At 40.9% G+C, this 22,028-nt stretch overlaps 1 protein-coding gene across 1 annotated transcript in view; it reads left to right on the top strand.

The window, feature by feature from the left end:
- The first annotated feature begins 7,411 nt into the window (after positions 1–7,411).
- pard6a (par-6 family cell polarity regulator alpha) overlaps positions 7,412–22,028 on the top strand; it is a 40,490-nt gene continuing 25,873 nt past the window's right edge. Inside the window, 2 exon segments of the mRNA XM_036561591.1 lie at positions 7,412–7,656; positions 12,891–13,113. Of these exon segments, the coding sequence (XP_036417484.1) occupies positions 7,594–7,656; positions 12,891–13,113 (286 nt within the window). The 5' untranslated portion in view covers positions 7,412–7,593.

The raw sequence follows: 22,028 nt of genomic DNA, 5'->3' as shown, positions 1-22,028 counted from the left end.
TTCAGATAAGTTGAATTCAAGGTTGGTCATATGTCGCTTAGTCAAATGTGTGTTAGTGAATGTGTGGTTGAGCCAGTAGGGTGGGGAAAGAATGAAGTACAACATATCTTATCTGCCTTACTTCCAAGCGGACCTCTTTCAAATAGCTCACATTCTTAGGCATCCTTCACCTCTACAGCTGGAAACTGGGTCTCTCTCACTGGCAAACAAGTGTGTCTTCAGGCATTTACAAGACACAGTAAATGCTCACATCAACGGTCTTGAAGAGTACACATTCACAAGAAATAAAAATGAAGTAAACAAAATGATCAAGCTGATTGTGTGCCATTATTCAAGAAAATGTAGGCCTGTACAAAACAACTAGTCAAAATTTATGAATACTAACTGCCATTAGTCTCCAGAAGCTCACAGGAACGAAGTAGAGGAAAATGAAGTTACTCAAGTTGCTCAACATGCTTCACTGAGAAATATCTGGTTTGACAGGTGAAATTGTTTAGATGTGAGTGTACGGAGGAGTGAGGTAATTAACCTCCACACATGGCCAGACAACATTTTCCTGCTGGCTGAGGTCAGATAGCACGCGTGCTAATCACTGATCTACAAAACACAGAAAGATGAAGAGATGAGTCAAACAACAAAACCTGTGATGACCTGTGAGTCAACACTTGAATCTTTGACCTTCTCTGCTAAGTCATTATTAGCTATGATGTGCTGTAAAGAAGAATGGGAGCATTTGTTTTATTTTTTTTTAGCCAGTTGCAGGAAATTGCCGGGCCTGCAGCCAGCAGAGTGCAGATCAAAGCGCCGATGTGGCCCTTGTCATGAGCATCTAACATGAGTGCTCCATGGTTCTGCCTGCGTAATTTCGCTCTCTATTGGATCATATCTGGTCTCTCCTCTTAATCATTTCACAGCAAAACAGAGAGCCTGAGAAACTTTAGAAACGTTTGAAATAGAGAAAACAATAAAGAATTCAGAATCTTAAAAAATGTGTATACTCTCGTATGTATGCAAAAGTTTAAACACCCCTGGTCAAATGACACGCCCTGTCAATTTTCTAAGTGAAAATATGTTAACACATTCTCAACTTAAAAATGACATTTCTTTGCTAATTTTATGCATCATTTATCCTCAATATGTCAAAGTCAACAATAAACAGAAATTGGACTTACTTTCACTTATCAGTAATCAATAAAATCAATAAAAATCAAGAAAATATGTAATTTGCTCAGGGGCACCCAAACCTTTGCATACACTTGTATTACATACACAGATGAGCCAAAAGACTATGACCAGCCTATTATGCTGTGGGTCCTCCACATGCCTCCAAAACAGCTCCAACCCACAGAGTCATTGACTCTACAAGACTTCTAAAGGTGCCCCTTGGTTTCTGGCACCAAGACGTTAGCAGAAGATCCTTTAAGTCCCGTAAGTTGCGAGATGGAGCCACTGTGGATCTTCTTGTTCCAGCGCATCCAACAGAAGCTTGATTGAATTGAGATCTGGGAAACTTAAATGCCAGGGCAACACCGCAAACTCTTCATCATGTTCCACAGACCATTCCTTAAGAATATGAGTAGCGTGGCAGGGTGCATTATGCTGCTGGAAGAGGCCACTGCCATTGGGAAATACCACTGTGATAATGGGGTGTACCTGGGGGTGGTCTGCAATGATGTTTAAGTAAGTTGCACATGCAAATTGACGTCCACATGAATGCTTGGACCAAGAGTTTCCCAGCAGAACATTGCCCAGAACATCACACTCCCTCCACCAGCTTGTCTTCTTCTCACAGTGCTTCCTGGTGCAATCGCCCCCCCAAGTAAATGGTGCACATGGATCTGGTTGTCCATGTGATATAAAAGAAAACAAGACCCATCGGACCAGGCGACCTTTATCCATGGCTGCAAGGTCCAGTTCCGATGCACGTGTTCTCATTGTAGGAGCTTTTGACCATGGTCAGGGATTAGCATGACCACTCTGACCGGTCTGTGGCTACTCCCATTCGCAACAGAGTGCGACGCACTGTGTGTGGTGGCACATTCCTTCTGTAACCATCATTAAAAACCTTTGTGACTTCTTCTACAGTAGCCCATCAGTTTGTACCAGATGGGATACCCTTTGTTGCCCTCGTACATCAATGAGCCTTGGGTGCCCAACTCCCTGTCACCAGTTCATGGTTGGACCACTGTCAGTAGGTACTCACCACTGTTGAAGGCTTCCTCCGACCCAGATGTCTGGTTATGACGATTTGACCCTTCAAAGTCACCTGCCTATTTCACCTACATCTAACACTTTGACAACGAGAACCGAATGTTTGCTTGCTGTCTAACATATCCCAGACCTTGGCATGCGCCATTGTTACAAGATAATCAATGTTATTCCCTTCTATGAGTGGTCATAATGTCTGGGCTCATTGGTATGTATACCTATATCACATGGTATCCACATTATTAACACCCATTTCAATGAATCCAAAATAGCTTCAATATTTCATTGCCTTTATGACTCACAGCCTACGTTAGAGGTGGAACAGTGTCCTGGTCGATCTGTAATGAGTAGCTTATTAGCAGCTACATGAAAAACTGAAGTAAGGCATACTGAACATTTAAATATAGTTCCCATCTCACAGACTGACACCACTGACAGTCTTCTTCTAATTCAGCGAACTTGAAGAGAGTGAATGGCAGTTCAAAGAGAAATATTTGACATAAGGCAACTGCACATGTCACGGGTCAGTAATGTGCAGGCCATTGAGCACCTTGTACTACAGTTAAGGACATTTAATAAGTGGTCCAGGCAGGCCAGTATGCCCTCCGTAAACCGTCATAACAAAAATAGATCAGACAGCAGCCTAGTCACTGCGATAACGAGCAACCTTTTCAGAAAGTTCTGGATTTGTTTGCTCCCTGCTTTTTTCTGTTTTAAAATGAGTGATATATTTGATGGCAGTAAATATCCTAGGACACACTAAAGGTGGTGGATGTGTGAGTTTAAAGTAGACTTTTCTCCCATCTTCTTATCTTGAGCTAATAACTCTAAATATGTCTGAGTAACATACAGAGCTACATGTGAGCCTTTCCTTTCCCAACTAGTGATGTTTTCATGAATGACAGCATCTTTGAAGTTCACTGCACTGAACAACTAATCAATCACTACTGCTAACTCTCTCTGCAGTCAACATTTGCAGCACAGTCTCTTAATAAAGCAGCCTATTAAAAATTCAGGTCAGTAGTGGACATAGGCCTGGTCTGACAGACATGAATTAAGCCTAGTTTTGAAATAAACTCCAATGCCAAAGGATAATTCACCCTTAAAAATTCTTGTCTATGCTTAATCTATGCCTGCCTAATGATGTTTGGAGCAATGTAAGGTAAATTATGAACTATGTATTCACCATCAACATCAACTCTTTATCAATATCACATGCAGGTGGAACCTTGGGGTAATTCCCTGTGAAACCGCTGCTTCAAAATGCAGTGGTTCTTCTCTTACTTTCTACAACTGCTTTGCTGAAACGAAAACATAGTTGTGTAGCAGTTGCATCGAAGTTGACTCTCATCATAGCTGTCTAACTGTAATTGCTTCACTTGTAAGCTGGGCTCAGAAACAAAAAAAAATCTCTAAGCAGAACCAAGTAAACATTTCAGTTCTTGCATATCAACCCCGACATTAAGTTCTTAAACTGGATAGAACAGAAATCAGAAATGGGTTATTTCTGTTCCTTTTATAAATTAAAAGGCCTGATATATGCATTTGTCTAGTATGAGCCCTAATATAAGTAAAGTTAGAAAGCTACAATCCCCAGCACTGTATTAATAAGGACATGTCTACAGACACATAAACAGGCTATGGAATTTTGCACACAGGTATGAAATAATAATAATTTACCTGTGGCCGTCATGATCAAAGTAAGTGCAAATGCAATCATACTTGTTATCAACAGAGTTACAAATTCCTCGTTTGTACAGTCACGCTAGTTGGATAAATGGTTTCTTGCATCATGACATATAAGATAAACAACATCATATGAGATTATGTGGAAAAGCACAGAGCTATTGTCTGTTTATAGGATGGTTGAATGTATGGTACTGGATGAATGGATGATCTCCACTATATTGGCAGATAGTTTTGTTGTTCTAAGACTGAGCTTCTCAACTTTTTCCACATTAAGGCCCACCTGTTTATCACTAGAAAGCCTGAAGGCCCACAAGAAAACAAAACTCCATTTTTTTTTTCTTTTCAACACAGTGATATGTAGGTGGCTACTCTGTCACGTGTGATGTGTATCAGTGAACATGAAATATCAGCAGAATATTGGTGCGAGTGGACAACTGAAAGGTCAGGTGTTTCTAGAGGCAAAGGGCAAAAAAAGGACAAACCTGCCTTTGTGTAATGTTGTGAAACTGTGTGAAAACATTTTATATATATTTTTTTTATTGTTAAGTCAAATTATTTTCACTGATTTGTATGACAATGTGCCATCACAGGCCCACTACAGACCATCGGCTTCCCTCAGTATAGGTCCAAGGACCACCAAGGGGTGCTGTGCGGCCCGCTTGTGGTCCTCAGCCCAGTGGTTGAGAAACCCTGCTCTAAAAAATATGCTTCAAACAAGCAAAATGATCTGCCCATGGCGTGAAGTAAAAAATGTCTGACAATAAGATGAATAATCGTGTAGTATTCTTGCAGCCTTCTCAAAATTAGAAATGTTAGATACACCAGCTAGATTTAAAATAATGTCACTTGACAAGATACAGTTTTTTTGCAGTGCATATTTACCTCCTGGTTTCTCGCCTCTCAAGCCTTGGCAACTTTGATGCATTTGCACTCCTGCAGTCCTTATTTGCACTCACAAGTCTTCTATGCGCTCATAGTGCTGCCATTTGGAGAGGACCACATCAATGCAGCCTCATCAGACTCTTACCCAAAATTCCTTGTAAATGTAGGGTAAATGTAGAACCACCTCCCCCTTCAGATACAGTCCTCGTCTGTATCTGAAGGGGGAGGTGGTTCTACATTTATTAGTGGCCAAATTAATCTTTAAGAATAGTTTAAAGTGTTCTTAATTGCATGCTTATAGCTCATGTGTTAAATACGGACTTGAATATCACTCCAGATTTTTAAAACTAGTAATCAATAAGTATTTAAACTAGGTTAACGCATCTTTTCAGAGGCTAAAAGTAAGCACAATAGGCTAATGATATTCCTAGATCTTTAAGATCTTTAAGGTCTGCATCTCAATCACTTTTAACTGTTTCACGGTCTCGTCTTAAACAAAAAGGGGGTCGTGCTTTTGCTGTCGCTGCACCAAGACTTTGGAATGGTCTTTTATCGATTAGCATTCAGCAGTCGTTGAACTGTGGACTGAGGTCTGCACACTGTTGTGTGAACGTATAGTAGTGGTGTTCGGAAGGTGGGAATCCTTTTTGTGTTTTATTGTAAAGCACTTTGGTTTTAAATGTGCTGTATAAATAAAATTTACTTACTTCCTAAAATTTCAATTAAATTGCTTTAATACATTAAGAGCTTTTGAAAAGTATTACACATAATGGATATTTTACAGAGTAGTCAGTTTATTTTCCTCTCAACACACACATGGTATTTTGGTAAAATCACCCTTTTCTCCTTGCTTTTTCTCAGTTTCTTGTGCTTTGCAGTGCTGCTTGGGTATTGTTTGATTTTGTTCGGACATCAGCTAACTAAGCTACCAGCTTCATACCCATGTTTGCACACATGAGCTAACAGTGCTGTGTGATGATGCAAAACATTTGACCGTGTGAATGATGGGGAAGTGCTACGGTTCCGCTAAGTTCCATGAAGTTCCACTAAATTATGTAGGGGTATTGTGCTGTGGCAGACCACAGAGTGATGCTTCATCCTCTAATAAAGCCTACGCAAATTTTGAACTACATTCTCACGTCTGTTGCCCAGCGGCCCCAATTCACTGCTTGGTTTGCTTGCCTGGTTAGCTTCACCTCCTTAGTCCATGTTCTGAAGCTCTACTAGGTGCTTTGTTTGCCTTTTAACTATTTACATTTAAACTTTATCATTCATTCTTTAGAAAATGTAACTTCTTTATTATTCCATTATTCCATTTTTTTTCTTCTGTTCTAAAAGTAAGAATGTACTTTCTGGAGGCTTGAAACTATACATTTTTTAAAAACTGTCAAGATATTACAATACACACACACACACACACACACACACACACACACACACACACACACACATATATATACACCGATCAGGCACAGCATTATGACCACCTCCTTGTTTCTACGCTCTTTGTCCATTTTATCAGCTCCACTTACTATATAGGTGCACTATGTAGTTCTACAATTACAGACTGTACTCCATCTGTTTCTCTGCATACTTTGTTAGCCCCCTTTTACCCTGTTCTTCAGTGGTCAGGACCCCCCATGGACCCTCACAGAGCAGGTACTATTTGGGTGATGGATCATTCTCAGCACTGCAGTAACACTGACGTGGTGGTGGTGTGTTAGTGTGTGTTGTGCTGGTCTGAGTGGATCAGACACAGCAATGCTGCTGGAGTTTTTAAACACTGTGTCCACTCACTGTCCACTCTATTAGACACTCCTACCTTGTCAGTCCACCTTGTAGATGTAAAGTCAGAGACGATAGCTCATCTGCTGCTGCACAGTTTGTGTTGGTCATCCTGTAGTCCTTCATCAGTGGTCACAGGACGCTGCCCACAGGACTCTGTTGGCTGGATATTTTTGGTTGGTGGACTATTCTCAGTCCAGCAGTGACACTGAGGTGTTTACAAACTCCAGCAGCACTGCTGCATCTGATCCACTCAGACCAGCACAACACACACTAACACACCACCACCACGTCAGTGTTACTGCAGTGCTGGGAAAGATCCACCACCCAAATAGTACCTGCTCTGTGAGGGTCCATGGGGGTCCTGACCACTGAAGAACAGAACGAATGGCTGATGACCAGCCATGCTGGTCTATGCTGTATTTTCTAGCTTAAAATCTTCCAGAAAGTAGTTACATAAAGTTAGATTTAATTCTTTATGAACATAACACAATTGTCTAATGTTTCATTTTCCTGCCTCTATCGTGTCTAAAGGAAAACGACACACCAAACATATAAAGTCTTCCAACACTTCCAGCCCTTTTCTGAGGGTTTCCTCACTTACAGCGCCAAAACTAATGAATAATCGTTGCTCTGCGTTCCGCTTGTTGAAACACCGCCTGCTCCGGTTGTAGTGACGTTTCTCGAACGGGCGCGTCGACTCGTGGGCGTGCCTTGGCGGTGGGCGGGACGGCGTGGGCGCTGACGTCATTGTTATTGAAGGCGAACAGGCCACGCCCACTCCTGGAGCAGCAGCCTCTAACGGTAGAGCTCGCTCGCACTACCCGCCAGTACTGCGGACCGAAGGGAGCTGCGCGCGCCGCCGCTCACATTCTGCCATCCATGCTGCTAACACTACTGCTGCTGCTGAGCGCGAGGGGCTCCGGGACTGAGGTGCGCGCTGCGTCCGCTCAGTGCAGCCTGTAGAGGAGAAGACGTGACTGGAATATAAACACATTCACACACAGACACACACACACGCTCCGAACCATGTCGAGGAGTCAGAGGACGCCGCTGAAGAGCACGGACAGTGTGGTCGAGGTGAAGAGCAAAGTAAGTGTCTTTCTTACGTGACGGGTTTGCAAACGCGCGCGTAGGGTACGTGTGTCTGTGTGTAGGCGCGTGCTAGGTGTGAGACGAGCGTTTGGCTCGAGCTTAAGTTGTGCTCAGACAGAGCGCAGTTCTGGTGCAGTGTGTGTGTGTGTGTGTGTGTTCGTGTTCGTGTTCGTGTTCGTGTTCGATGCTATGGACGTGCGCAGTGAAGCGACCGGGCCCAGCGATCAATTATGCATGTTGGACACCGTGCAGCAACGGTGCAGTGAAAAATATCAACCATCCATCCGTCTCCGTCCTCCTGCACACCTGTCCTCACACGACTGCTCTCGTCTCATAGCGCAGAGCTGTAGGACTGTAAGACTGATGGCTCTCGGTCTACAGCTCATCGTCGTATAGACCCGGTTGTGAAATTGTGTCTTGTGTTCTAATATTGTCTGTGTTTCACCGTCAGACTGTAGCTGGATGTGAATTGTACTCATCCTGTTTTGTAGATCATGTGTTTATTCATAGTATCTGCGCTGTGAGCAGCACCTTAAAACATCTCAATGATAATCTCATGTGTAAACAAACCACAAAGCCAAGCTGTTGTTGACTGGTCACATGCTTTTTCCTTCCCCCTCCAGAAGCTTTGTGATACTGCATATGATGTTATTAATATTAAAATGTAGGAGGTATTGAATTTCTCTCTCTACTAAATGAAGAACTGAATATGGGTCTCCAGCATATCAAACAGGGATGCAGCAGTATGGGAAGTGTGGGCCAATGCTGATATACAGTATTTTTTATGTACATGCGGATGCTGATACATTTACATTAAACATTTTTAAAATGTATAAATCAAGACTGCATCCACCTTTATTAGCATTAGAGATGATGTCATTCATCTCTATAGGGTTGCAAATGCAGTAAAAATCATACAATTCAGTTATTGTAGCACAATAAACATTCTTCTCTTTCGCGTCGCTTAAACGTTCCGCTCTTTTGGGGTACAACAGACATTTATCATTAAATATCGGTTTAAAATATTGGTAAAATCTAAACATCTGTCTGATCTGGAGTCTTTTAATGCAAATCTCTGCCGATACCGATATGATTCCAGTTTTATCCTGCTTCCCTACTAATAAAACCACGTATCTCAATTTCTTCCCTGATTGTTATTTTGCTACATCATTTAAAGGGGAATTTCACAGATTTTTCAAAATTTCCACATATTTATGTGAACACAGTCATTCCGACCGGTTGATGTGAAATGCTCCGTTCTAGAGAACCTACCCAAGTCAGATTTCTTTACACTGTACAAATGTAGCCATTATATTTACTTCCCAAAACAACCAGTGAACCTCCACGTATCCTCTGACTTTTTATATGTGATGTTGGTGTTGGTAAAATAGGGATACATCTGTAAACAGTATGTTTTCCTTGGGGGGCTATTTTGCCTTTTGACACCCTGTGTGTACTACTTCTGCCATGAAGATTCAGATTAAAAGATTTAGTTTAGATTCTTATTGTGAAACAATGTTTCAGGTGTCATACAGTGTATTTGTAGCCATTTTATGCAATAACTTTGTGTGAGGGAGTGTCTGGTTCACATCATGACCATTGTGAACAACTGTGACCCTGTAAGTTTCTCTAATTTCTAGTTTCTCTTTTCTAAATGATTTTGTTTACATCTTAACAGTTTGATTATCCAAAATCACTTGGAATAAAATCTTGTTACACAAACATACATTAAATGGTAAGAGCTGACAATTTGGACATTTTTTATATTTTAATTTGGACAGTGACGATATAACAAATTCTGAATTGACACATGCTGCTGACCACATTATCTCCATAATGTTTTGCCCTTGTTTTCTTCAGTGTGTTGTGTTTACTTGAAGTATTTCAAGGAAAGCAGCACCCAGGCCAGCTGCGGTGTGTTGTTCTCCCTGCTGAAGGAATGTTAGAGAAACCTGCTGTGGGAATGTGTAAAAGCAAAAATAGAAGCAGAAAAAAATGCTTTTCTTGTTCTTTTTGTGCTTCACATGAAATTAGAGGCCTCATTTTGGTCGGTACCACTTCGGTTAGGCGAGGAATGGAGCTGGATGTGGTGAGACAGCCGGACCTGAGTTTCGATTATTGTCTGAGGGCAGTAAATAGTAGGGTGGCAGGACTTGATGCTTTTTCTTGCCAGTGAGTTTGTAGTGCGTTGGTCTTCTCTGGTCAAAGAAAGACCAGATGCCCCTAATCCTTCCTTCTCCTCTTTACTCTCCCACTTTCCTTTAACTCACTCATAATGAAAAAATCCTTGGAAACTCTACGTATATTTGATGATTTCATGTAAGAAATATGCACATTCTCTGTGAGTCAAACTTCACATTAAATGTCAATCCAGTTTGTGTCAGCTTGGGTACTACACCACATTCACACCTCCCTCCTTCACTTCATGACTCATGGCAGGATCTTTTTTAGGATCTCCTTACGCAGAGCATCTATACTAGTTCAGATGAACTTAGTAGGTGCTGAGGCTTGGTGCTCTTTGTAGGAGTCTGTTGTTTGTGGAATGCTACTTGAGACCAGTCTTGGCATGAATTTACTCACATGGTTCGTGTTTGATTAGCATTTCGGTTAGTTGTATGAGCCACTTTGTGGCCCTGAAGAAATACCACTACAGGGAAGGAGGAGATAAGGCAGGTTTCCAGGGTCTTGGTCCATGTATGAACTGAATGCCTTTGGAAGTTATCAGACTGACTGGATGCTTTTGATAAACACTAAGACTCGCTTAGGGTACGTCTGGGTTATACATGATGCCCCAAAGCATAGATGTAAAATGTTTTCCCGAAGTCATTTTTGTATACAGTATAGTGCAAAAGTCAGTCTTTCATTTATTTAATTTTCAGTCAAAACGACCATCAAGTATCAGTATTTAATTTGTCCTCTCTTTAGGTGTGGACAGAGGTGCCACCAACATTATCTTACTTCTCAAATAGTCACTAACATTCACAAAAGCAGCTACCCAAACACACCTCAGCTGCCTTGCAAATGTCTTTCTACTGTGCATCTAAATGGCTAAAGGAGATTTCTGAGGAGGTTAGATATAAGATAATCCACATGTATAAGGAGGGAGAAAGTAGAGGTAGGCAATATGGAAAAAATATAATATTGCAATACTTCAAGTAATTTTTACGATATATGGTAGGTCAGTAATTATTTTTTCAGACATCTGATCATTTGGAACTTAAAAAATACTAAAACTGTGACTGTGTGCACAATGATTTTTATTCAATATTTGGCAGACTGTGTTGCACTAAATCCAGTTAAACTGACTAAACGGACTAAACGGACTAATTTTGCTCTCTTTATAATGAAACAAGCAGTTAGCGAGTTTTCTACAAGTACTGACGATATCCGCGATATGTTCAGAAAAGCATATTGTATTGTATTGTGACATAATTTATCATGATAACAAGATATATTGTCATATTGCCCAGCACTAGGTTAAAGTCAAAATAAAATGAGTAGAAAAAAATTAGGCTTTTCCAAACTGGAGTTATTGTAGAGAAAATTAAACTCAGGGACAATCATGCAACATCTCGTAAACCACCAGAAAGGTCACCGTCAGATAAACAGTATTTTTACCGGTGAGAGATGGAAACAAATTACGCGCTACTCTTGCTGCAGATCTGAAACAATTCACTGGTGATTCTGTTATCCTTCCACTGTGAGTAGACAACTCAACACTAGGGATCTGAAAGAATGTGTAGCTGTCAAGAAGCCACTACTGAGAAAAGAAAAAAAGATAAAAAAAAAAGACAGTTTTAACTAGAACACCAAAACTAGACATTTGAGATGTGGAGTAAGGTTTTATGGACTGAGTAGTCTACATTTGTAATTGAGACTACTTGAATTGTGAGAAGCAGAAAATGCAACTAACTTCTAAGACTGAACTTGGGAGGTGTGGAAAAATATCCCTGCAGATTCCTTTGAAAAACTGAATTCAAGTTTCCTGAAAAGAATGGAAGCTGTAATAAAAGCAAAGAGTCTGAAATACTGAAAAATAGATATTATGTTTTGTTTTCAGTGCTTCTGTTAAATATTTTTAGTGAAGCTGAAAAATGGCCATTTTGTCTAGAAATTGAATAAATGAAAGTGTGGTCTCTGACTTTTGAACAGTTCTGTACATCAGTAAATGGATGCTATGCTTTGATGTTTTAGTCCATGTTCTCCTGCTATAAATAATATGAATGAAGGACAGAGAGTTAGTGTATGAGCAAGACAGGACTGAAATAAATCAATTGAAAGTGCATCATCAAAGCCATTATCAAAGACTCCCTGTGAACAACCACTGAATTTGTATACCTGAGTATGTGACCAAAAAAGGAACAACAGTGTTGCTCACTTCCTGTAACACTACTTCACATTAACTCTGACAGGATCATGATGTTGGCGAACTGAACTAAGGCCTCACTTTGATAATGGACTTGTTGCTTATAAAGAATCCACTCTAGCCCTGTTAATGTCCTCCTGCAGCATCATAACACCTGTTTACTGCTCTTTTGTTTTTCTCCGCTGCCTCTCTTCACTGCTCGAAACATCTCCATGTCTTTCATGTTTGAGTCCTGGCTGCTGATGGAATTACTCACAGTAAAACCAGCACTGAGACAGAACCTGCCTGGTGTGTTTACCCATGATAAGAATTCCTGAGGTGAATTCCCTCTCTGCTTGGTGTACGTTTGTATTTGGGTGTGTGCAAGCTCCATGTTTTGATGCCCTTCTCCGTCTTAATCTGTACCAGCGCTGGACTGACCCTAGCTCTGTCCCTCCCCATTCATCTGTCACCTCAATGGCTCCCGTAGAGCCGTAAGTGCACATCAAAGGGATAGGCGGGCGCAGGTGGCCTCGAAATTGATACTGGGAAGAGCTGCTGCCAGTGTGTGTGTGTGCGCAAGAGTGCTCGCCCAGGCATTATACGCCTTTCTGATTTCACATATCTCAGTCTGGCCATCTCAGCCTGGCTAATAGAAGATAATAATATTCAGATTCACTTAGGTCTTGCAAAGAAAAGATTCCAGAAAGCCTCATCTTCTAAATGGATCGCATTTCAAAGACCTTGTAATAGGAGGCAGTCAGGAGAAGAAGACACGCCATCACTAAGGCCAATATAGTTACATTTTCAGGAGCGGTCAGTTTAGTTTCATTCAGTTCTCTTTTGCTGTCATGCCTGAGTAACCTGTGTTTGCTTGTTGCTGCAGTTTGAAGCGGAGTACCGGCGCTTTGCGCTGAAAAGGAATGGTGCTGGAAGCTTCCAGGAGTTTTATCAGCTGCTGCAGACCATTCACCGCATCCCTGGAGTGGACGTTCTGCTAGGTTACGTCGACATCCATGGAGACCTGCTGCCCATCAACAATGACGACAACTTCCACAAAGCGCTGTCTTCCGCCAACCCGCTGCTAAGGATCATCATCCAGAGGAGAGGTAAGGAGCTGGATTTAAAGGCCAGAAGGTTTCTTTTCAGGCCTGCGTTTGAGACCTCCACAATGAAGCCTATGCATTTGTGGCTGATATAAGGGCTACCATTAGATTAAGGCAGATCTGATTTTTTTTTTTTCAAAGCGGTGAACACATTGTGAACACATTTTTTCATATCAGATTACATTCACTTTCATATGCGTTCTGTGGTAGTGTTTTGTATCACACTTCATTGCACATATGCATATCATCAAAGTCAAAACAAAACCTCGTAACTTGTTTTTCAGTTTTTGTGCTATTTGAAAATAGCAGCCGCCCGTTACATCGTGTGACCATTTCATGATTAGTACCAACAGGAATGGCACAAAATTAATTGGTATAATCAGAATCAGAATTGTGTCCATATCTGCAGAAAACGCTAGATCACATGTTAGAGGGAGAAAACGAATGAATGTGATCCAATCCTGTAACAAATCTGTCCTGATATAGCTCAGACTCACACTGTGTGATGTGATGTTAGCTTTGTGTTAGTTTGATTGTGACAGACTACTTTTAGATGCTCATCTTAAGTGGTGTTCATTTTGAAGTGTAATAGTTCTTAAAGATGAAATATTTGTATCAGCTGATACTCAAGATTTCAATATTAGTATCAGGAAAGAAAAAAGTAGTATCGTCACATCTGTCATAAAAGTACATTGACGTTTAGAACTTTTTTCCTTCTTCTTGTTTCAATATCATTGTCGTCATCATCAAGTATGGACAGCATGCTAGCAGCAGTGGCTAACTTGATGATAAAATGTGTACGTGCGAGTTGTTTCAGGACGGAGGTCCTTCATGCTAATGATGGATACGGATGGCTTACAATAACAAGCATGAACCATAAAAGCCAAGAGATCAGATCTAAGCGGAACTCCGGGATTGAGCAATAATGGTTGTAATGTGCACGTAGCCTAAGTGTCAGTTGTGGATGTGTTGAAGTGCCTTTGAGTTTGCTGAAGTGCTCTGTGGTGAAGATGCACAGGCACAGTTTGAGCGAGTCAGGTGCAGAGATGCAGTGGTTCACTTTGAAAGAGAGAGAGCTGGCAAATTAGTTATTTATTAAACAGTTTATCATTACCGGTCAGTGTGTTGTTCCATGAGTGTGGTGTTACAAGTGAGGATGTTGGTGATGTTGTTTTGAGGGAGGAGGGGGGAAAGGGGTGGAGTCAGGGATACTTTGTGCCAGTCAGACCCGTCTCAGTTGCAGGACTACGTTTGGAACTGGGCCAGATCAGAGGAATGCTGATAGCTGTACAGAGCAGAAACAGAACACACAGTCCTCCTATCTCTCTCTCTCTTTTTCTCTCTCTCATCGCCCTCCCATTTCTCCATTACTGTGCAGGTCACGGTCAGTGATTCTGATCAAAACTGAATCTGCGGCCCAACAGCCCATAAAACCTGCTGCTAATGCCCTTAAGAATTTTTCCCGCCTGCTCGTCCTCCTCTGTTTCATGTTTCTGTTTGTTTGTGCAGTGTTTTTGGAGATGTAAGTCGACTGTGAACAAAACCAGGCCCCAACATCAGAAATGTCTGTCCTCTATCATAATAAGAGTAGCTACCACAGAGATTAAACAACACTGTCCCATTGGACTTTCATTGCCATAAGCTATAACAAGTTGTCTTGTAATTACAGAAATGAGCCATTTCACAGTTGTGCCTTTTGTTGTGTTATGGTTAATGTAGTTTTGAGTGTTTTAGATACTGGTTGTATCTCTTTAGGGACTGTGAGGCTCCTTAGTATCAATGAGGGAGCTTTGAAGGACCCTTACCCTACAGTTGTCTTGTATGTTATTGTTTTTCCTGATAACTGTTTTTCAGTTTTATGTATCAAAAACATTTGTCATTCATTTTTTACGTTACATGTCATTTTCCAGCCTCCCTTTATTGCTGGATTTTATTTTGATTTTGTTACTGTGCCTTAACCGATGCCTTAATATTTTTATATGTGCATATGTATGTGTAGCCTTAAAAATTGAGCACAGTTGTATAATGTATAATTATCCTGCCTCTATCATGGCTAAAAGAAAATGACACATCAAAGATATTAATCCTTACAAATATAAATAGACACTGTAAATGAGCTCTGTCCTGATTAAGCTGGCTGCCCTGAATTGTGGCTCATTTAAAAAGCAGTCAGGACTGAAACACTTCCTATAACTCTAGTGTGAATGGATGAGGCTAACTGCCTAGGCAGATGTATGACATCATGAAAAAGTTCATTCAAAATAGGCCATTTTTGCAGCTTAGTTTCCATATATGGTCTAGAGAGTGAACATTGCGTTTTGAAACTTTAGCAACGTTCATGCATTACATCAAACCTTTATTTAAAAAATAAATGATGCAAATGAATTGTTCCATGATATGGGCGTTTTAAGATGATGAGGTTGAGTGTGTTGACCTGAATGTAGAGGCTTTTTCAGTGTCTTTGAGAAGCCTTAGAAAGGTTTTGACATGTACGACCCTTCACTGGTCTTTACTGCATTTAGTGGAGGGAGCTGAAGGTTACAGTGCTCTGAGGGACAGAGAGCTGGACTGTGCGGCTGTGAACGCCCCTGCTCACTGTTCTGACTGAATGAGTATTGCTGCCTCAGCGCTGTGGCCTGGCTCTGACCGCTACAGGACACATATAGGGGGAATGAGCTCAGCGCAACCAGCTGTATCCTTGTAAACAAGGGGAATTCGGGAGATGAAAGATGGTAAATTACTTCCTAGCGTGTGGTGAAACCTAGAGAGGCGTGGTGTTTTGTTTTGGGGGGGCGAGTGGTTTCAGTTTGGGTGGGAGGTAGCAGGAGAAGGTGATTGATCTGAGGTGGAGGCCCTGGCTCAGGGGAGCGAAGAATATGGCTAATGAGACGACCCCCTACCAACCCCCACCAGTGAGACTGGAGGATTAGGTATGAGATGAGAAGGAGCGAAAAATGGAAGGAACAAGATTAGAGGAAGGGTGGGCAGCACATAACATGGAGTGTTTCCTGCCATCCTATTTTCTAAAACCTTTTCAGCTGCATTGTATGTGGGAGAGAGAGAGAAAGAGAAAGAGAGAGGGAGAGAGGGAGTGTAGGCATAGCTGTGTTTTACATAATCACAATTTGAGTCAGGAGTGAAGCTCATTATGCATGCATTGTAATACTGCTGTAGAGAGCAGGAGGACAGAGGCCAGGCTTATTCATTAGCGTCCATGTTTATTCTAGCACATGAGGCCCACCTGTTCGTGCTGACTCAAGGCTTGGAATAAAAGAAGAATATTTTAAAGTAATTCAGTTCTGTGGAAGAAGCAATTAAACTCTGTGAAGTTTTTAGTAGTCTTATATCGTATCATCGCTTGTGTAGTGAGTTGTCAAACAGTTTGGCTAAATATAGTCTTGTAGCGAGAATACAATCTTTTGGTGCAGAATTATGGTGAAATCTGCAGTAAACAAGGGTACAGCCCCTAAAAACCCACCGCCGAATTCCTTTAGTCTGTGCTTTTTAAATGTCTGGTGTAATCAATAGCACAAACAAAACAAGCTGGCTAGTAAAACGCTACCATTGGCTAAATTAACTGTTTCTCTCTCACAGGTAGTCATGTTTATTTATAGAGCATGTAATATGTTCTCCATACACATGGCACACTTTTACATGCTTAATCTGAGTTTTAGGGGGACTTTACAGCTATGTTAACTCACGTTACATCCACGCGCTAATGACAAGCATGTTGTTCATCAGACAATGCTGACTAGTGCACCATCGCCCCCTACTTTGGGCTCTACTTTCACAAGGTGTTGGATTCATTTTGAAATTTCACACTCTTTTTTTTTCCCCACACCCTAATAATTCTACTTCCCCCTCACATTTAGCCCAAAATTTCTCATTGTTGGACCTGCGAAACTCTTGTAAACAATGGATGATCACAACTAGCATTAGCATTCCTGTTTTTTTATTCAGAAAGTTCTTTGAGCTTTGATTCTTGTGTGTGTGTGTGTGTGTGGTGTGTGTGTGTGCTGATACGTTAGATTGAGTAAATACTTAATTTTCTATTTAAAGGAGAATAGGAAGGCTTAGGTTAGCGCCCTTCTTCCTGTTCCTGGCTTCGGCTCCCCATGCGCGCGCGCTCTCTCTCTCTCTCTCTCTCTCTCTCTCTCTCTCTCTCTCTCTCTCTCTCTCTCTCTCTCTCTCTCTCTCTCTCTCTCTGATTTCTGGTAACTGGGCTTTCAGGCTGGATCTATTTAATAAAGCCTTGTTTGAGGGGGACAGGAATCCATATTTCCACAGCAGTCTTATCTGAGCTGCCGGCAGGCCAGACTGGAGGGCTGTCGCTTGGCGATTACAGCTTCATCTGCTCCATGAGAGAGGAATGGCATTTTTCTGCTGCAGTGGGGTTTTTCTGTGTTGCCCAGCCCTTTTATATTTCTCTATGGTCTACAGAGGCTCTTTTTGAATGCTCCGGATTTGCATAGCATGTTAGCAGCTAGCACACTGTGGCTGGACCTGCTGGACAAGCAGAATTCTCACAATCCCTATTTAACATGCTGCTGACTCTCTCCTCTCTCTCTCTCTCTCTCTCTCTCTCTCTCTCATTCTCTCTCATTTGTTCTCTTTCTCATTCTCTCTCTCTCTCTCTCTCTCTCTCTCTCTCTCTCCCTCTCTCAGTCTGTCTCTTTCTCATTCTCTCTGTTTTTTTGTATCTCTCCTTTTTTGTATCTGGTCTCTTTTTCTTCCTTCTCTCTCTCTCATTCTCTCTCATTTGTTCTCTTTCTCTGTCTGTCTGTCTGTCTGTCTCTCTCTCTCTCTCTCTCTCTCTGTCTTTCTCGCTCTCTTTCTCAGTTTGCAGTTATACTTATATCACACTTGTCATCTTTCTGGGCTGCTGGTGAAAGCAGAGCCGTTTGGGTAATGAAAAATTCAGGCAGTACCTGCCGCTGACACCTGCTCTCATCTGAGCTGATAAAGAGCGGCAGTGCGTCACAGGTACTCGTCATTTTTATCGTCTTCTCTTTGAGGGATTGTGTGTTTGCATGTGTGAGACTCTTACAGAGGCTGGCAGAAGAAATGAGTCTGTGTTTGAACTCTGAGGTGGACACAGTGTTCAGGTTTGGTTTGCGTGGTGATTCTGAGGTGGATACAGTGGCGTTGTAGGTATTTTGGTGAAGTGTGGAAAATCACAAAGAAAACACACAACAGGAACTGTGGACTGGCCTGACGAGTTCTTAAGAATGTGGTCTTTAAAATGTGCTCGTGTTTACGACATCAGGAAGTGGCAGCCTGGAGTAGAGCTGTAAATCAGTGTTGTTGGTATCATATCATGGAAAACCAAATTTTCCTTGTATTTTTTCTTTCCAAATTTAAGTTTAGTGTAGTTACAAGCATGGTTCAACTTTCAAAGCATACTGTTCATTCCCCAGTCCAGACTGTCCATATAAGAATACGAAGCTGTAAGATTGGCTCATTTTGAATGAATTGTTTTTCATTTGCTTTTTTTCAGTGAGCAACACAGAACAGCCCACTAGAATAAAAATCATTGATCTTACATTGGCTTTAAAGGCACAGTAACAGAAACAGCTTGTTTATTTCTGTAGGATGAAAGGAAGATAGAAAATGATAATGTAAAAATAAATTATGGCTGTTTTTGCTAAGTAAAAAGAATCATACGTTGGCCAACAGTAAAATACAAGAAAAATGTAGGATATGGACCCTTTAAATCTGGATTTTTGCCTTAAATGTTCATTGAAATATGTAGACTCTGATTAGCTGAATGGTAGAATATTACATACTAAACAAAAGCTTTAAAACAGCGGGGAATCAAACAGAGCTGACTGAGATAGAGGAGCGTCTAGATGGCTTAAAAGGACTTGTGTCACAAATATATAACTTACTGTCTGATGTATGTACTTCATCTCTACCTTATCTGAAGGGTATGTGGGAGTGATATCTGGGAACGAACATAAGTGACGATGATTGGAAATTGATTTGGGAAGTCCGATAGCCTAGAGTATGCTCGACATCTCTTCATGAGATGAACTTTGTTTATTAATAAGACTTATCTTACACCAGTGGGCCTCTAAGATCTCTTCAGACTGTTCAAATCTTTGCTTTAAATGTAAACAGGAAAGAGGTACATACTTGTATACGTACTGTTTTTGGTTATGTGACAAGATACAATTTTACTGGAAGGGGATACACTGTGAACTTGAAAAAATATTGAAGGTTCACCTAGTCTTTTCTCCTGCTTTGTTCCTGTTATACTTTGATATGAAATCTGTACTTGATTATAAAACAAAGCATCTGTTTTTTATATTAGTATCTTTGGCCAAGAAGTGTATTTTACTTTTGTGGTCAACTCCTCAGCTTTCATCCATTGATTTCTGGTTGTCCCAGGTTACAACAGTGCTTCCATTAGAGCAACTGACATACAACTTAAATGAGAAAATGTATAAGTTCTGGAAAATATGGCAGTTGTTAATGTCTTACCTTGAAGCACAGTCCTAAACAGTCAATTTGTTTCTCTTTTCTCTTTTTTTTCCCCCTCTCCTTTATTCTAACATGTCCACTGGAAACTATGAGTATGTATGTCCTAACTGTACCTGTGAACATGACTTTGTGTGCAAATAAAATATCAATTATAGAATAAAAACAGAGGGGAATCAAATGTAAAGGGCCTATATTATGGAAAAATGAATTTCTCTCACTTTTTTAAAATAAAGAGTTTGATGTAGTATGAAAACATTGTTAAAGTTTCAAATCAGAACCCAGTCCAGACAGTACATATATGGAAACTAAGCTGTTAAAACAGCCCATTTTGAATTCATTGTTTCAATGGTATCACGGAAACCAACTCATTTATATATATATCCACCTATTCAGCCTACAAAGGTTTAGCTCCGCCCATTTTGACTGAGTGTGTTTGGAGTGCTTTTGAGTGAGGCATAATACAGAGCAGCCAATCAGAATAGAATTTGTCTTGTATAAGTCTTAAAGGCACAGTCTGTTTAATTCTAAGGGATAAAGGAAGACTGGAAAATGATCATATAAAAATTAATTATGGCCATTGTTGGTACACAAAACCACACAAATATTATAAATTGAACTCTTGCAAAAGCATAAAATACAAGAAAAGTGTGGGATATGGGCCTTTTCAAAAACTGCATCAGACCCAAAAGGCTCATATTAGGTCCAACAGAGCAACATGATTATTATTATAATAACATTATCCCCTGGTTTTGCAGCAGCAGCACAGCCAACACCGAAACTGCTTAGAAACTCCTACAAAGTGGTACAAACCAGCTTATGTAACATCCATAACACCCCATAGCAGCTCCGAGTGGAGTGATTGACACGTTACAGGGAAGATGGATCCACTGTGCTGGTGGGATCATTGGCTATCTCTAATCAGTTATCTCTCTCTCTCTCTCTCTCTCTCTCTCTCTCTCTCTCTCTCTCACACTCACAGCAGGGACATTAAGGGCAGTCTAACTGAAACAGAGAGGAGATTGATAGTGCTTTTAGTGTGAGCTCATCCCGTATAGCGGCTGGAGACAAATGCAGTTGGTGGATAATGGTATTGGTATTCTCATGGCAGATGGGTACCAGTGGGGCAGGGAGGCAGTACTGACATCTGCACTATATGCAAATGAAAGAAGCTTTACTATAAAATATATGAAGCAGTTTCTCAGATTTCGATTATGATTAGTGTTGTTGAATTACCATGTTAATGCTCCATTGATTATCTATTGAACATCCTTTTTTTAACCCAGCTCTAGGCTAAATCTGTGTCTGTGCTGTGCGAACGGCTTTACATTATATAAGAAATCAAATACTGTACGTAGGAAAGCCTCTGAGTCAGAAAGGAAGCAGTTAGTGGATGAGGACTGGAGGGAAATGTGATGAGTTGAAGCAGAGATTGTGTGTGCAGAGCTATTTCCTAGAGCTCTGCCCTCACACACACTTCTGCTTAAAATGAAGGGCTTCCAGTGGAAAGTGGATGCAAACTGGTTCTTAGAATGTGTGTGTGTGTGTGTGTCTTTCTGAGTATCTGACTTTCCATGTGTGTTTTGCCTCTGTGGATGTTCAATACTGTGCAAAATTAGAGGTCACCGTGCGTTTATTTTAATTCCAGTCAAAAAGGCCATTTTTACATCATGTGTCATGGAAAAAGAACAGAAAACATGCATGTACCACCCTCAACAACTACATACATCATTTTTCCACCTTTTGTGTCCATCCTTTACCTTTACAGCTTTCATTATTTTTGGGAGACTTGCTTTCTGTTTTTCAAAGAAATATTTTTCCAAACCTCTAGAGTTCAGTCTTAAAAGTTGGTTGCATTTTTTTTTTTTGCTTCTCACAGTCCAGGAAATCCCAAACACATTCAGTGATGTTGAGGTCTGGACTCTGGGGTGACCAGTCCATTGTTCTGTCGTTCTTCTTTTCTCAGTAACGGCTCTTTGGCTACACATCCTTTCAGAGCCAGTGCTGAGTTCTCACAGTGGAAGGGTGGACAGAAATGCCTGTGGATTTTTTCAGATCTGAAGCAAAAACATGAAAGCTTTAAGTACTGTGTATCTGATGGTGACCGTTTTGGTGGTCTCCCAGGTCTTGGAATTACATTGTCTCTCCATCTTTGAATCATTTCTTGAACTCCAGTTTTAGAAACTCCTGTTTTTTCACTTCCATTCCTTTGACTTTCATCTTCCTTATGCAAATGTATTATCTTACATCTAATCTCCTCAGAAATATCTTCTGAAAGATGATTCCCTTGTGCTTAATGGCTGTTTTGACTGGAAATTAAATAAATGAAGGGTGGTCTCTGACTTTTGCACAGTACTGTATGTGCTGTGGTTGTTTTGCCTTTTGGATGAGTTCACTGAGGTAGGGTATGCGACCACTCTGTTCTGCTGCAGGAGTGA

Source organism: Colossoma macropomum, unplaced genomic scaffold, assembly GCF_904425465.1.
Source record: "Colossoma macropomum unplaced genomic scaffold, Colossoma_macropomum, whole genome shotgun sequence".
NCBI classification, from domain to species: Eukaryota; Metazoa; Chordata; class Actinopteri; order Characiformes; family Serrasalmidae; genus Colossoma; species Colossoma macropomum.
Note: the sequence above shows the minus strand (reverse complement) of the source record. Positions and strands in the feature narration are given on the sequence as shown.